At 41.9% G+C, this 13,993-nt stretch overlaps 1 protein-coding gene across 2 annotated transcripts in view; it reads left to right on the top strand.

Moving 5' to 3' along the window:
* The first annotated feature begins 365 nt into the window (after nucleotides 1-365).
* Nucleotides 366-13,993, top strand: part of LOC111956723 (ras GTPase-activating protein nGAP) — a 94,115-nt gene continuing 80,487 nt past the window's right edge. Inside the window, exon 1 of one of the 2 annotated variants that reach the window (XM_023977270.1) lies at nucleotides 366-1,150. In XM_023977270.1, the coding sequence (XP_023833038.1) occupies nucleotides 1,024-1,150 (127 nt within the window). In that variant the 5' untranslated portion in view covers nucleotides 366-1,023. The remainder of the gene's footprint in view (nucleotides 1,151-13,993) is intronic. The other variant, XM_070436825.1, reaches the window with a different exon arrangement.

Below are 13,993 nucleotides of genomic sequence, written 5' to 3'. Positions count from 1 at the left end.
CTTTCTACTTTTATTCTGACATTTTACATTCTTAAAATAAGGTGGTGATCCTAACTGACCTAAAACAGGGAATTTTTACTCTGATTAAATGTCAGGAATTGTGAAGAACTGAGATTAAATGTATTTGGCTAAGGTGTACGTAAACTTCCGACTTCAACTGTATATCTGCAATGTAAATACTATTTAAGTCGGTGCCATTGGAGTCCAGTTAAAATATTTCTAATCATTATAAAAAATATATGTGTATGATACATATAGTACATCATAGTTGCGTAGGAATTTTTCTTCTAGTTTGTGGAATCTGACAGAAGGGCACGGCCCCTTTGAACCCATGCGTAAACGATTCTCTCTGCGATCCGCTGCTCTCTCCTGAATCCCTAGAATCTTGCGCTGGCATGTGATAGAAATGGTACATTGGTTTGGATTTAAATGTGAAAAGGATTTTTGATCCCCGTGGAAGAGTGAAGAGAAACCCAACCTCGTGAGTGCTGCTTCGAGTATTCAAGAATGGGCGAATAATTGACGCCATGGCCACACAAACTTAATATTTAGTTACCTACACAATTGCTTGGAATAACAGGGGAGCGTACTAGACATTCGGGACTTTTTCTGCGCGTGGTCCTGTTGGAGCAGCACTCCACCTCTGATCTCTGAGCAGAGACAATGTCAACAGCGTAGCTAGCCATAGCTAAAAAAAACAATTGATTCTAGACTACACAGACAGCTACCCAGGGTTTACAATGTTGATTGCTATCCCGCAGCAGTCTGGGAGATAAAAAATTATGGTAGGGCTTTCGTCTAGCCAGAACGGCTTGTGCCAAACAATGAAATAGCTTGGGTTAGCTAGTAAACGTGTGAGAACTTAGCCCGGTTAAACGTGATTTTTTTGTTGTTGTCATAAAGCTAACTTCCCAGCAGTTACATTTTGGTAACGTTATTGTTTCCCTTTGACGATTACGTCGTGGACTTCTCAGTTTTGGACTCTGTTTCTACCTGGAAGTTATTGGAAAGGTGATTTATAGTATGGAGACCGACTCAGCCATAGGCAACGTGGATTCTCTTCATGGGGGGCTGCTTTCCTTGGATCCATTGCTGGACCGAATCCTGGTGGATTCTTTATGCCAGCAACAAGGATGGGTGCGCGTATATGGTGAGATGGACATACATTTTCAAAGATGTTTAGGTAACCAGTGCACTGAGATGAGAGGATATATGCGTTTTGGTTTTGACATCTCAAATCTTATTCCAAAGTTGCCATAACACCAGTGTCGTTGGTTGGAAAAAAATGGGACCACTGTAACCAAGTTCTTCTGTCACATAGAAGGGTAACGTTAGGCTACATGGCTTGAGGGAACGAGCCATGTAACCAACCATAGACATCATAGTATTACATAATTGCTTGACCCTATTGCCAACATCACAGTATTTAGAGTGTTTGCCATTGCATTGGTAAATATTTACCATCCAACAGAAGGATATCTAACTAACAACTTTATTTAATATTTGTCTAGGGTGAGTCATGGAGGGTTTGAATTACGTATTTTAGTGACAAGAACACAAATGTCAAGTTCAGAAGACATGAAAAGCACATTTTCATTCATTTCATTTTCATGTACATCACATGTCAACACAATGAAATATGGCAACAACCAAAGATATATGAAGGTCATTTATTTTTCTTGACATGCCTTCAATTCAGATGACATTATTGGGCTGAGTAGTAGATCATATTCAATACTTGGCATGCTTAGTTCCCAAGCCACATCATAGGCTACACATAGACCGAAAGAGCTGTTAATTAAAACACCTCCATATTATCAGGGGAAAATTCATCCTGCTGCCACCAGTAGTAGTGGGGACTTCAGAGGCTCTCATATTATGTATCTACATGAATAAGTCAGATCCTGTTGTTGGGTCTGGATGAGGAGCAGTAGGAATAGAGGTGATGGATGGGAGTTTTCCTCTGAAAAAATGCAATATGGTTGTGACTTGTGATCATATCTTGTGTGTTCGAGGAAGATTAGTAACTGCTTTCAGCTGGTGTTAATTTACTGTCATTAATGATTTAAGATTGCTAAATGGAAATGCTATTTATAGATAGCTTGGCTTTACAGCAAGGGTTTTATGTAAGAATGCTGGCTAAATTTGAACTGATGTGTCTTTGTAGCCTACATCCTGTAGTCATGTTGGCAGGGATTGTTGTCATGTAGCTCACTTCAATGAATGGAAAGGGATAGCTCAATAATATTGTGCTTGGACAGAATGTCCTTTGCTTTCCACTACTGTTTTTTCTTATTGTATGTGTTAAGATTGGATTGCATTCTGTTTAAATTTCTCTTGATGTTTGCAACCATTTTTGATGTTTGAAAWTACTCTAAGGCCTACATTGGCTTTGCATTTCCTTGGTCATGTTATAAGCTACCTAGAGTAGCTTTGGGTAATTGAACTCTAAGACTGGATTGATTTCTATCTATTTTTTGATCCTCTCTCAAAGATTATTATTGAACCTCCAGAGGAAAGAGTGATACAATGGAGAACAGAAGGAGAATGTTGTTGACAGTGTCTTGTTAATATGCAATTCTGCTGCCCACTTGCAGAGTGACCGGAAGAGAGCTGTTTTCTTAATAAAAATAGAACATTTTGACCTCAGTATACAGTTATGTTTTCTATGGATGAAGTTGTTCTCGAGGGACTCCTGGGAATGTTCTGCCAGGCCTATTTTTAGTTTTATTTGTTAATATCCTGGGAAAGTCACTTGATGTTAAGGGGTCAGTTGACACCATATTTAGTAGACCATTAATAAATCTTAACTGCTACGTGATGTCTGATTTATGATGATGATGTCAAATGTGCTGAAATATTGAGAGGGTGTTACTGTTCAGATTTTTGCTTTAGGCTAACATTGTTTTAATCGTTGTGGCTATAAAAAAAAAAGCCACGATTTTTTGTATTTCAAATTGAAAGTGTGAACTGTTGAGTGCGTAGGTGAGTTTAAGATTTGTTTGTTTTGCTCTGGAGAACTTTGGTTTTAGAGCAGGCGAGTGACTAGCCTACTGTAGCTGCAGTGAATAGTGTGATTGTACTGTGGCCCATGGACAGCAGCAGCTCTGTTTCTGAGTCCTAGCACACTCAGGATGTTTGCCTCCACTTCCCTCCTCCTCTCCCCTACCTTTTTCAAATGACTCGCCGGAGCTGTGATGTAAGCAGACAATTCTGTGAATGACCTCAGTGGCCAGGATTCCAGAGCAGCAGGCACCAGTGTTCCAACGTCACTGCGTTCCAACGCTGAAATAACTCAATAAGGATGCCGGCCAGCTGATCCCAATGCCCATGTTTTTCCAGTAAGAAAAAAACCCTGTCTTCTCTTAGTGTTTTGTCATTAAGTTCCAGACATGTAACCAAAGGCCATAAATTATCTACATTTTTAAGTGAACTTTGCCTTTTTTTCTTCTTCAGAAAGTAGGCAACATTCTCAATTACATTGGTTGAACTGGGAAATTACATTTACATTTACATTTAAGTCATTTAGCAGACGCTCTTATCCAGAGCGACTTACAAATTGGTGCATTCACCTTATGATATCCAGTGGAACAACCACTTTACAATAGTGCATCTAACTCTTTTAAGGGGGAGGGGGGGGGGTTAGGAGGATTACTTTATCCTATCCTAGGTATTCCTTAAAGAGGTGGGGTTTCAGGTGTCTCCGGAAGGTGGTGATTGACTCCGCTGACCTGGCGTCGTGAGGGAGTTTGTTCCACCATTGGGGTGCCAGAGCAGCGAACAGTTTTGACTGGGCTGAGCGGGAACTGTACTTCCTCAGAGGTAGGGAGGYGAGCAGGCCAGAGGTGGATGAACGCAGTGCCCTTGTTTGGGTGTAGGGCCTGATCAGAGCCTGAAGGTACGGAKGTGCCGTTCCCCTCACAGCTCCGTAGGCAAGCACCATGGTCTTGTAGCGGATGCGAGCTTCAACTGGAAGCCAGTGGAGAGAGCGGAGGAGCGGGGTGACGTGAGAGAACTTGGGAARGTTGAACACCAGACGGGMTGCGGCGTTCTGGATGAGTTGTAGGGGTTTAATGGCACAGGCAGGGAGCCCAGCCAACAGCGAGTTGCAGTAATCCAGACGGGAGATGACAAGTGGGGATTCAAATTGGGGATTCATTTGACTTTTTGGGCTATTTAGCAATTATTTGGTGTTGAATGAGTATCCAGTGTTCAGCCACAGTGGAATGACAAAATGGCAAGGTATGGTAGAACATTTATGCTCCTAGTTCTTGCTTGTTGGCTGAGCTGGCAATTTTAGTTCAATTCTGGCTGAAAGAGTGGTTGTCATGGCTGCTTCTCATATGGTGCTCAGGGTCACCATAGCAGCTGTATACAATTTCTTCAATTTGGGTAGTAAACCCTCAGAACAACAATTACAATTTCCAGTTATGGGAATACATGTTAAAGTAGGCATAGCCTAGATTTCAGATCCTATGCATTAGTTTGTGTTACTCAAAGCAAGACTTGATCCGACTGTCTGTCCTTGAATATCAAACATAGCACCATACGGATTAGGATTATGTCCCATTAATAAGGATTGTGGTGCCCTGCTTGAATCCTTTGAAAACATTGACAAAGTGCATTAGCCAGAGAAAGGGCATTGTGCATAAGCCTATTAAAATTTGACTGAAGAAGGAAGACCGAAGAAAGGGTTTATCAGTGCCCTCATACTCCTATTCAAATCATCCATGCCTCATTTAAGGAAGTAGGCTTGGTAGTGAATTATTACAATATCATAAATCTCTAGCTGTAGTTTAGGGTTAAACACAGATTTTATMATCCCTGTCCTCTAACAATACAGAATCGTTTTTTTTCTAACCCACCCTAACTATCAGTTTAGGCAATGGCCTAAATCCAGTCAATGAAATTGAAATCATAAACCAATCCCATTACTGCCATAGTTTGTCCTCAGTAGTCCACATTATCCATAGAGGTGCAATTTGCTTGTATGGCCTACTGTTTTAGACAGTTATATTCCCATTCATAGAAGACCAGTGGTTGACGGCCTCTCTGTGTTTGACTGCAGATAAAGGCAGGTATCTACAAATCCTCYACCCATTTCTTCGACACAAAGACTAATTGGCTGCACGACAACATTCTGGGATTCCAGGCGTTACCTGAAAACACAGGAAGTTCCCATCCTGTTTTAGATCCAATTCCAGATCTTTGAAGGACAGCCAGCCTGTCCATTTCCAATGGGAACAAATGAGCCATAGTGGGCAGAACAAGTAAGGAGGGGGGGCAGAGCCAAGCACGAGCTTGCGAGATCCTATTGGTGCGTTCTAGCATCATCTGCTTATTTCCGTTAGGGAACGCCTGTGAAGTGCGCGTGTGCAGTAACTCAATTTGCCTTTGCACTCCTTCTAAACAATGCAATTTGCTTTTCAAACTTTTGCAACGAGTAAAGTTTACAAACCTTATTCCACTCTGTTTATAGCAGATTCTAGTTTTGGGAACAGAACTGTATTGAGATCAAATGTTTAATCGATGAGAAAATTTGCAGAATGTTGTCCAAAATCCATCTCGTTTCATCTTCTCCCACTGCCCGCCAGTGGGCTTCATCTCACTACGATATTTGGGAGTGAGTGGGAACGCCAAGCGGATGCAAAACATTTATACATCCAGTGAAATATCTGTCTCATTGTTCTGTCTGTGATAGGCCGTTAACAATGTTCCCGCTAATTTCTTTTGGCACTGAGCAAATTTCAAGTCTTATGAATGGAAATTTGAATTCTGTGCCACTTCCAGTGCGCGTTTACCGTGAACTGAGGCTGTACCTGTCTAAGTTTGTGTTAGCCTGTAGCCAATAGGCTATTGTGGCTATAGTATTTGAGCATAATGTAGGAGTGGCCTACCAAGAAAAYCAATAGAGAAAATCCAATATCATTTTCACATGAAAATAGGCTATATCATAGAAATGAAAAGCTATGTGGTGTTCAATGCAAGCCTACATTCATCATGAGACTTTTAAAACCCTTTTTAGACTATGCCGGGCATGACATTAATTCATGTAACACCATGGGCCAAATAGGTGACTGCAAATTGCATTGTATTGTTGTATGATGCAAGAAACCACTTTACAAAGTACAAATCATTATTATTACCATACAGAAAACTAGACAATGTAGGCTAACCTCTGACTATTGGCTTTTTTGCGTATTTAAGCCTGTTTCAAAATACAACACTGCCCCTTAAATATTAACAAGCTTTTTACCTGACTCGCTTTTCAAAGATTGCTTGAAATGTGCAAGTTTTGTGCTCCTGTAGGAAGCAGTAATTCCCCCATTGCTGACCAATATATACAGTGCATTTGGAAAGTATTCAGACCCCTTGACATTTTCCAAACTTTGTTACATTACAGCCTTATTCTAAAATTGATTGATGAGGAGAACATTGTATTTAATCTACCCACAATACCCCATAATGACAAAGCAAAAACAGGTTTTATGTTTTTTTGCAAATGTAATTAAAATGTCAAATAGATACCTTGTTTGCATATGTTTTCAGACCCTTTGCTATGAGACTAAAAATTGAGCTCAAGTGCATCCTGTTTACATTGATCCTTGAGACGTTTCTACAACTTGATTAGAGTCCACCTATGGTAAATTAAATTGATTGGACATGATTTGGAAAGACACACACCTGTCTATATAAGGTCCCACAGTTGACAGTGTATGTCAAAGCAATAACCAAGCCATGAGGTCAAAGGAATTGTCCGTAGAGCTCCGAGACAGGATAGTGTCGAGGCACAGCTCTGGGGAAGGGTACCCAAACATTTCTGCAGCATTGAAGGTCCACAAGAACACAGTGGCCTCCATCATTATTAAATAGGAGTTTGGAACCACCAAGACTCTTCCTAGAGCTGGCCCCCTGTCCAAACTGAGCCATTGGGGGGAAGGGCCTTGGTCAGGGAGGTGACCAAGAACTTGGTCAGTCTGATAAAGCTCCGGAGTTCCTCTGTGGAGATGGGAGAACCTTCCAGAAGGACAACCATCTCTGCAGCACTCCAYTAATCAGGCCTTTATGGTAGAGTGGCCAGACGTAAGCCACTCCTCAGTAAAAGGCACTTGACAGCCCACTTTGAGTTTGCCAAAAGGCACTTAAAGGACTCTCAGACCCATGAGAAACAAGATTCTCTGGTCTGATGAAACCAAGATTGAACTCTTTTGCCTGAATGCCAAGCGTCACGTCTGGAGGATACCTGGCACCATCCCTACGGTGGAGCACTGTGGTGCAGCATCGTACTGTGGGGATGTTTTTCAGCGGCAGGGACTGGGAGACCAGTCAGGATCGAGGGAAAGATGAACTGAGAAAAGTACAGAGATCCTTGATGAAAACCTGCTCCACGGCGGTCAGGACCTCAGACGGGGGCGAAGGTTCACCTTCCAACAGGACAACGACCCTAAGCACACAACCAATACAACGCAGGAGTGGCTTCGGGACACGTCTCTCAATGTCCTTGAGTGGCCCAGCCAGATTCCAGACTTGAACACAATCAAACATCTCTGGAGAGATCTGAAAATAGCTGTGTAGCCATGCTCCCCATCCAACCTGACAGAGCTTGAGAGGATCTGCAGAGAAGAATCGGAGATCCTCCCTAAATACAGGTGTGCCAAGCTTGCAGTGTCATACCCAAGAAGACTTGAGGCTGTAATCGCTGCCAAAGGTGCTTCAACAAAGTACTGAGTAAAGGGTCTGAATACTTATATAAATGTGATATTTCAGTTTTTTATTTTGGATACAAAAATGTCAAACTGTTTTTGCTTCGTCATTATGGGGTATTGTGTGTAGATTGAGGGGGAAAAAACAATTTAATGCATTTTAGAATAAGGCTGTAACTTAAATAAATTTGGAAAAAGTTAAGGGGTCTGAATACTTTCCGACTGTACTTATCTATAACTGGACTAATAACTCGCTAACTAGCTTATAATGTAAAATGTGCTATGATCTGAGAAGCGCATCCATTGACGGGTGATTGATAGACTGCTCGTCAATWGAATTTTACTCTGATGAGCTCTGGCTCTGCTTAAAACAAAATCAGACTCAATCTTGCAAATGTAGATTGTTTTTGGTTTGTTGCATCTCTGCGAGGCAGTCCTGGCGGAGGTGTGCGGCCACACACATGCTCAGCTTWGGGGGAACATGAAGCCTAAATGTTTTTTTCTTAGTTCTGAAATCAAATGAACAAGTTGTCTTGGAGTGAATCTGGAAATGCACTACAGCGAGGCTTAGACTCAGACCTAGGCTGCATTGCACATCTTCTAAATAAGTCGACCATTTGTATCTGAACCACCGTTTTCTATGTCCTCCATTGGCATCAATGCAAGTGAAAACGTAAACGTTCCAGTTGTGCACAGGCAACACAGAGGGCTGTCTGCGTCAATGATGGATGTCGTGGCTATGCGGGTGTATTTAGGGTTTGACTGAGGTGAACATGTCATAAAAGATCCCTCTATGTAAAACTGCAACATGAGCAGTGTTGAATGAACAACAGACGCTTTAGTCTTCCAGGATGTGCCTCATCGTACTACTGCACTGAAGATTCAAACCTTTGCCCCGATTCATCTCACAGCTCCAAAGGTGGTTAAGGGATAGGAGAGATGGAATAGCCTACGTCTAGACCTTTGTCTTTCATTCAATACTGCCTGTTATTCAAAACAATAAATAAACAGGGACTGAATAAAAAAAAATCACACCTCAAAAAGCAGAAGAAAGAGGATTTCGACACCCACCATCTCAGATTGTTCTGCAATTGTTTCTGTAGGGCAAAACAGATAAGGATTTCCGCAACATTATTTTGTTGAAATATAATTTGATCTCTGAGAATTGGCCATTTCAATTTATAGGATTCATATAATATTCAATAAATATAGTACCCAACATCCGATTTGCATAAAAACTGCTTAACAATGATTTAAGATGAAGAATCCCATAAAATTATCAAACGCCATCCACGGACCCCGAAACCTCACACCACGCCCACCGCAATGGCCWGTATACAGTATCAGTTCTCTGTTTGACAAGTTATATTAAGCTGCGACRTGGAATATTTTCTTTGCAGCTTTTACTATCTTATGTATTCTCAGTGAATTTGGTTATGTAAAAAAATATATATAAAAAAATCCAGAGATATCTGCCATTGATGTCGCTTACATTCTCCCCATAAATGAAGTGCAAGTACCAGGTTTTGCCCACTAAATGCCGCTGTTCCCGCTACTGCCCTTTTTCCCCCCATTTTGCTGGTCTCTTGTGTTTATCGAAAGTGTCACAACWTTTTCTTTGTGACTTTGGGTGAAAACCAGGAGTTTTTGCTCATGGTGAAAATGCTTTGTGGTCATCCTCACAATTCAATCTGTGTCCAGGAAACTGCCCCTGTGTGTGTTTGGTGAACAAGCAAACTATTAGGCGACATCAGTTCTAAGGGTTTCAGTACTATGGCCTCGCAGGGTTTTCAATGGTAAAAGTCCCGAATAACACACTGAATAGTGTTTTTTAATGGTGTCAAGCTCATCTAGATGGCTTTACAGCAGACCCTCGGTGTCTCATGAATGACAGACATGGTCTTCAACCATCCTACTACTGAAAGAAGATCGTAGCTAAGCATGCATCTGCGTCTTTCTTCTCCACTGCTTTGTCGATGTTTGTTGAAAAACAAGCCCAGGAACTCCAAAATATTATGACATGATATAGCCTAATCCGCCTGTGAACATTTCCTCTTTGTGAGTTATTTACACTGACTGTTTCACTCTACACATAAAATGACTGAATGGTTTTTCAATTGCACACCACCACTCAGTGCTCTGCAAAGCGAAGCAGGCTTGCCAAGAGAAAGTGAAGCAGAAATAAATGGCTGTTGAAAATCCTGCTTAATGGTCAGGAGTGCAGGGCAGGGTGGCTATTTTCAGTTTGTTTTGTAGCAGCAGGCAACTTGGCAACTGTGAAGGGCTTAAGGATATTTGGCAGCGTTTGAGAGAACCTTCTGATTGTATGGTAGGAGCCTGTTAACTGGGGCCAGGTTATAGGCTGCAGCCCGAGAGGTTTTCTTATTCATATTGGATGGGGACTGTGGGAGTCTGCCTTGTTTTTTYCCCAGCTTATTCACACATGACACACCACACAAGGATGTATAGGCCTTGTGTCTACATGGAGGATTGGATCTGTCATCTTAACACCCCTATCATGAATGTTCTTCTTTTTTTTTTAGTACCTTGCCAAGTCACCATGCCATTTGAAATAATATTTTGGCTGAACCTCTTATTTCTTTTTCCCTTCCTCCTGCCGCTCATTACAAATTCAGGTTACATTTTATATGATATAGAAGGTTTATTGGTAGGCTGCCTAGGCTAATAGGCTAGATATGAACCTCACACTTTGGTTGTGTGTCACTGTGAGGAAACCTTTCTCTCTTGGAGACAGGAGACATGGTTTATTGGTCATCTTTAACAAAGGAGAAAATGCTTCCTGCACTGGAAGATTAATCCTCTCTCTAAACCAGGGCTGTTCAAGGTCGGTCGTGGAGGGCCGAAACACTCCTGGTTTCCATCCTCTCCTTTTAATAAGGGACTAATTCAGACCTGGGACACTACCACGTAGAAACAAAGACCAGAAGAAGTGTTTCAGGCCTTCAGAACTGGAATTGGACAGCTCTAAACCTCCTCATTCACCAATCCAAGGTCAATKCTGCATAAGTGTTGTGCTATCTAGAAACGAGGTAAACAGCTGTGCAGCACCATAACAGGTTTGAAATGAAGTTGTGTCTACAGAAGAGTRATGGGGAGAAGAGGGAGATTAGGTCTACGTCTATCATTGTATGTCCTCCCTCCCAACAACCCTACAATGGCTCAGCAGAGGCAGATCAGAGGAGGAAATGAAAAGTTCCCTGTGTTCTTCTGTCCCACCCCAGCTTGCATCAAAGCAGCCATGCTGTCATTAGGGGGTTGGGATGGGGAGCAGGGTTTCCTTCCCCTCTGAAAAACAAAACAAGAAACTAACCTGTGCTGTTTAAAAAAATAAGCACTTGTCTATTTCATTTTTTTTATCATCCTGGTGATTGGAAGAACACACAGGTTAGGAACCTAGGCTGATTGTGTGTTAAGAGAATGACTTGAGCTAGTTTTGTGTACTGATTGAGTTGCTGTTTTCTCAGACCCCTTTTTTTGTTTTGTAGTCCCTTTGGTGTAGCTAAGCTGTTGAATTCCAGTGATGAGATAATCATTATACGCAACTATTTAGCGTTATTATAACAGCATTAAGCCATGTTTCCTCTCATGAAATGAAATAATTTAACAGCTCTTGGCTGGTTGGGGTGTCAAATACCATACCATACTGCTGGTTTTATCAGAGAACCAGCAGTACTCCGGACCTCAGAGTAAGATTTGAACACTCCTTTCCTATAGGCCTGTAGTGCATTACTTTTGACCATAGCCCTGGTGCCATTTGAAACACAGACATTAGTATTTTGCAGGGGGATGTTCAATGCTTTGTCACCCTATACACCCCCCCCCCCCTTCGCGCACTGTTATTCATGGTCTGATTTATTGCCCTTTTTAATGGCAAGGTGCTATTTTTAGATCGGGCGGTGTTCATGCTCTCATAGGTCCTGGGTACAGTCCTGATTTCCGCCAGGACAGGGCTGAATAAAGACATCAATGTGGCCATTGGATAAAGCCATTCCAGCAGCCCAATGTCCTTTTTCCTGTGCACCAGATCAGAGACAGTATTTACCCTTAATACTGCCACATTCTGGTACAATACAACGCTACTGCCACATTCTGGTTTGGAGTATTTTAACAAGGCTGAGTGGCTGACGACTTTGCTGTGTGAATACACAAAAGAGATTGACTGCCGACACTCTGTTCAGAGGTGGGTGCTAAGTACTGTCGGCAGGCAAATGTTTGACAACCCTACCGGTGTGTCTGAGTTGAAGTCAACACTTTATTGGTTTCTGATGCAGCTGGAATCATTTAGTCACTTGTCAGTACAAATATTATATAAAACACCATTTATATACAGTATGTACAACAGCTAGCAGTATCTATACCACAGTGCAGTTGTGAGCAATCTAACTGAATATGGATGTTGTGTTGGTTGAAGGTTCCAGACAAGTTCCAGAATGTTCTTCAGCTGGTGAACCTCTTCTTGTGTTGGCTAATGGCAGCTGGTTCAGCAGGCTTTGGCACTGTGGCAGTGTTGGCAGGGATGTTTGGTTTGGGGGGCTGTGACTCTGGCTCCTTGAAGACAACTGTGTCTGGTCTTTTCTGCACTCCAGCCAGGTGGACTAGCCTCTCGGACACTTTCTTCACCACCCACTGCTTCGACCGCTTGCAGAAGATTTGTATACTGCAAGTCTCCTGGAAAGACATGAAGACTGATCATGAGGATGTGTAACCATACAATAAACCATGTTCATCTGTAAACAAATAAAAGGGTACAGTAGACCGGTATGCGTTTTGTTACACTCAGTCAATAATGGGGCATTGAGATGGGCTGTTAGCGAAGATGTGAAAAGTTTGAGGGGGGCTTGACTTGTCGACCGTCTAGTCGTGTATTGTTGTGTATGAGGACCTACAGTTGTACTGGTGAGTAGACAAGCACTGCGAACAATAGTGAGTAGGCTAGAAGAGTATACTAACTACCCCTCTCCCCCATGCCGAAGAACTGACTGCAAGGGTGTGAAAAGTCTTGTAGAAAGTTTAGCACTGGTCTTGTAGATAGTTTAGTGTATTGGTGATTTTGTATTTTTTATGTCAATAGATCATGCATACTAACCTTCACACACGATACCCACCCTCAGAAGACACCAGTCAGTCACCCACACCATCTTCTCCTTACTAATATCAAATTTTCTCAAATTTARACTTAAAGCTTTGCATGAACAATCAACTAAGCCTGCATAGTACAGAGAGAACAACAGTAGAAATCAAAGTTCATTTATCACATGCGCCGAAAACAACAGGTGTAGATATTACAGTGAAATGCTTACAAGCCCTAATCAACAGTGCAATTTTTAAGAAGAAAATGGGTATTAGGTAAACAATAGATAAGTAAAGAATTTATTTTTAAACGGTGAAAATAACAGTACCGGTACAGAGTCAATGTGCGGGGACACCAGTTAGTCGGGCTAATTGAGTTAATATGTACATGTAGGTATAGTTAAAGTGACTATGCATAGATGATAAACAGAGAGTAGCAGCAGCGTAAAAGAGAGGTTGGGGTGGTGGGACACAATGCAAATAGTCCGGGTAGCCATTTGATTAGCTGTTCGGGAGTCTTATGGCTTGGGGGTAGAAGCTGTTGAGAAGCCTTTTGAACTTAGACTTGGTGCTCCGGTACCGCTTGCCATGCGGAAGCAGAGAGAACAGTATATAACTGGGGTGGCTGGGGTCTTTGACAATTTTTAGGGCCTTCTTCTGACACCTCTGTAGAGGTCCTGGTTGGCAGGCAGCTTAGCCCCAGTGATGTACTGGGCCGTACACACAACTAGGGCTGGACGATATGGCAAATCAATTATCACAATATATATATAYATTTAATTTGATAACGATAATTATCACGAGATTAATCAAATAATGTTTTAACGGTACATATTTGTTATGTTTCTTATTTATTGTTAGAAGTCACAAATAACATCAACTTTTTTAAAGCTGTAAACCCTTAAGTCATGAGCAAGAAGTACAAAAATAAAATGGTGCAAGTCAATATGCATTATAACTGTTAGCCTAATGGCACATCACAGTTGAAGTTGGTGTAGTTGTTGTCTTACAAGTTACAAGCAAGAAAGACAAGTCTGTCTATGTTCTCTGGCTTTRARGTTGCCCTATGGAAGGTCACTAGGTTGCCACCTGTGCTAAAAACACGCTCTGAGGGGGAGCAGGTCACAGGAATGCACAGGTAGCGCTTTGCCAGGTGGCTGACTTTGGGAAAGTCTTTTTTTGGTGGATCTTCCACCAAG

The sequence above is a fragment of the Salvelinus sp. IW2-2015 genome, linkage group LG32 (assembly GCF_002910315.2).
Source record: "Salvelinus sp. IW2-2015 linkage group LG32, ASM291031v2, whole genome shotgun sequence".
Taxonomy (NCBI): domain Eukaryota; kingdom Metazoa; phylum Chordata; class Actinopteri; order Salmoniformes; family Salmonidae; genus Salvelinus; species Salvelinus sp. IW2-2015.
The sequence above is the reverse complement of the archived record's forward strand: the minus strand, read 5'-3'. Positions and strand labels throughout refer to the sequence as shown.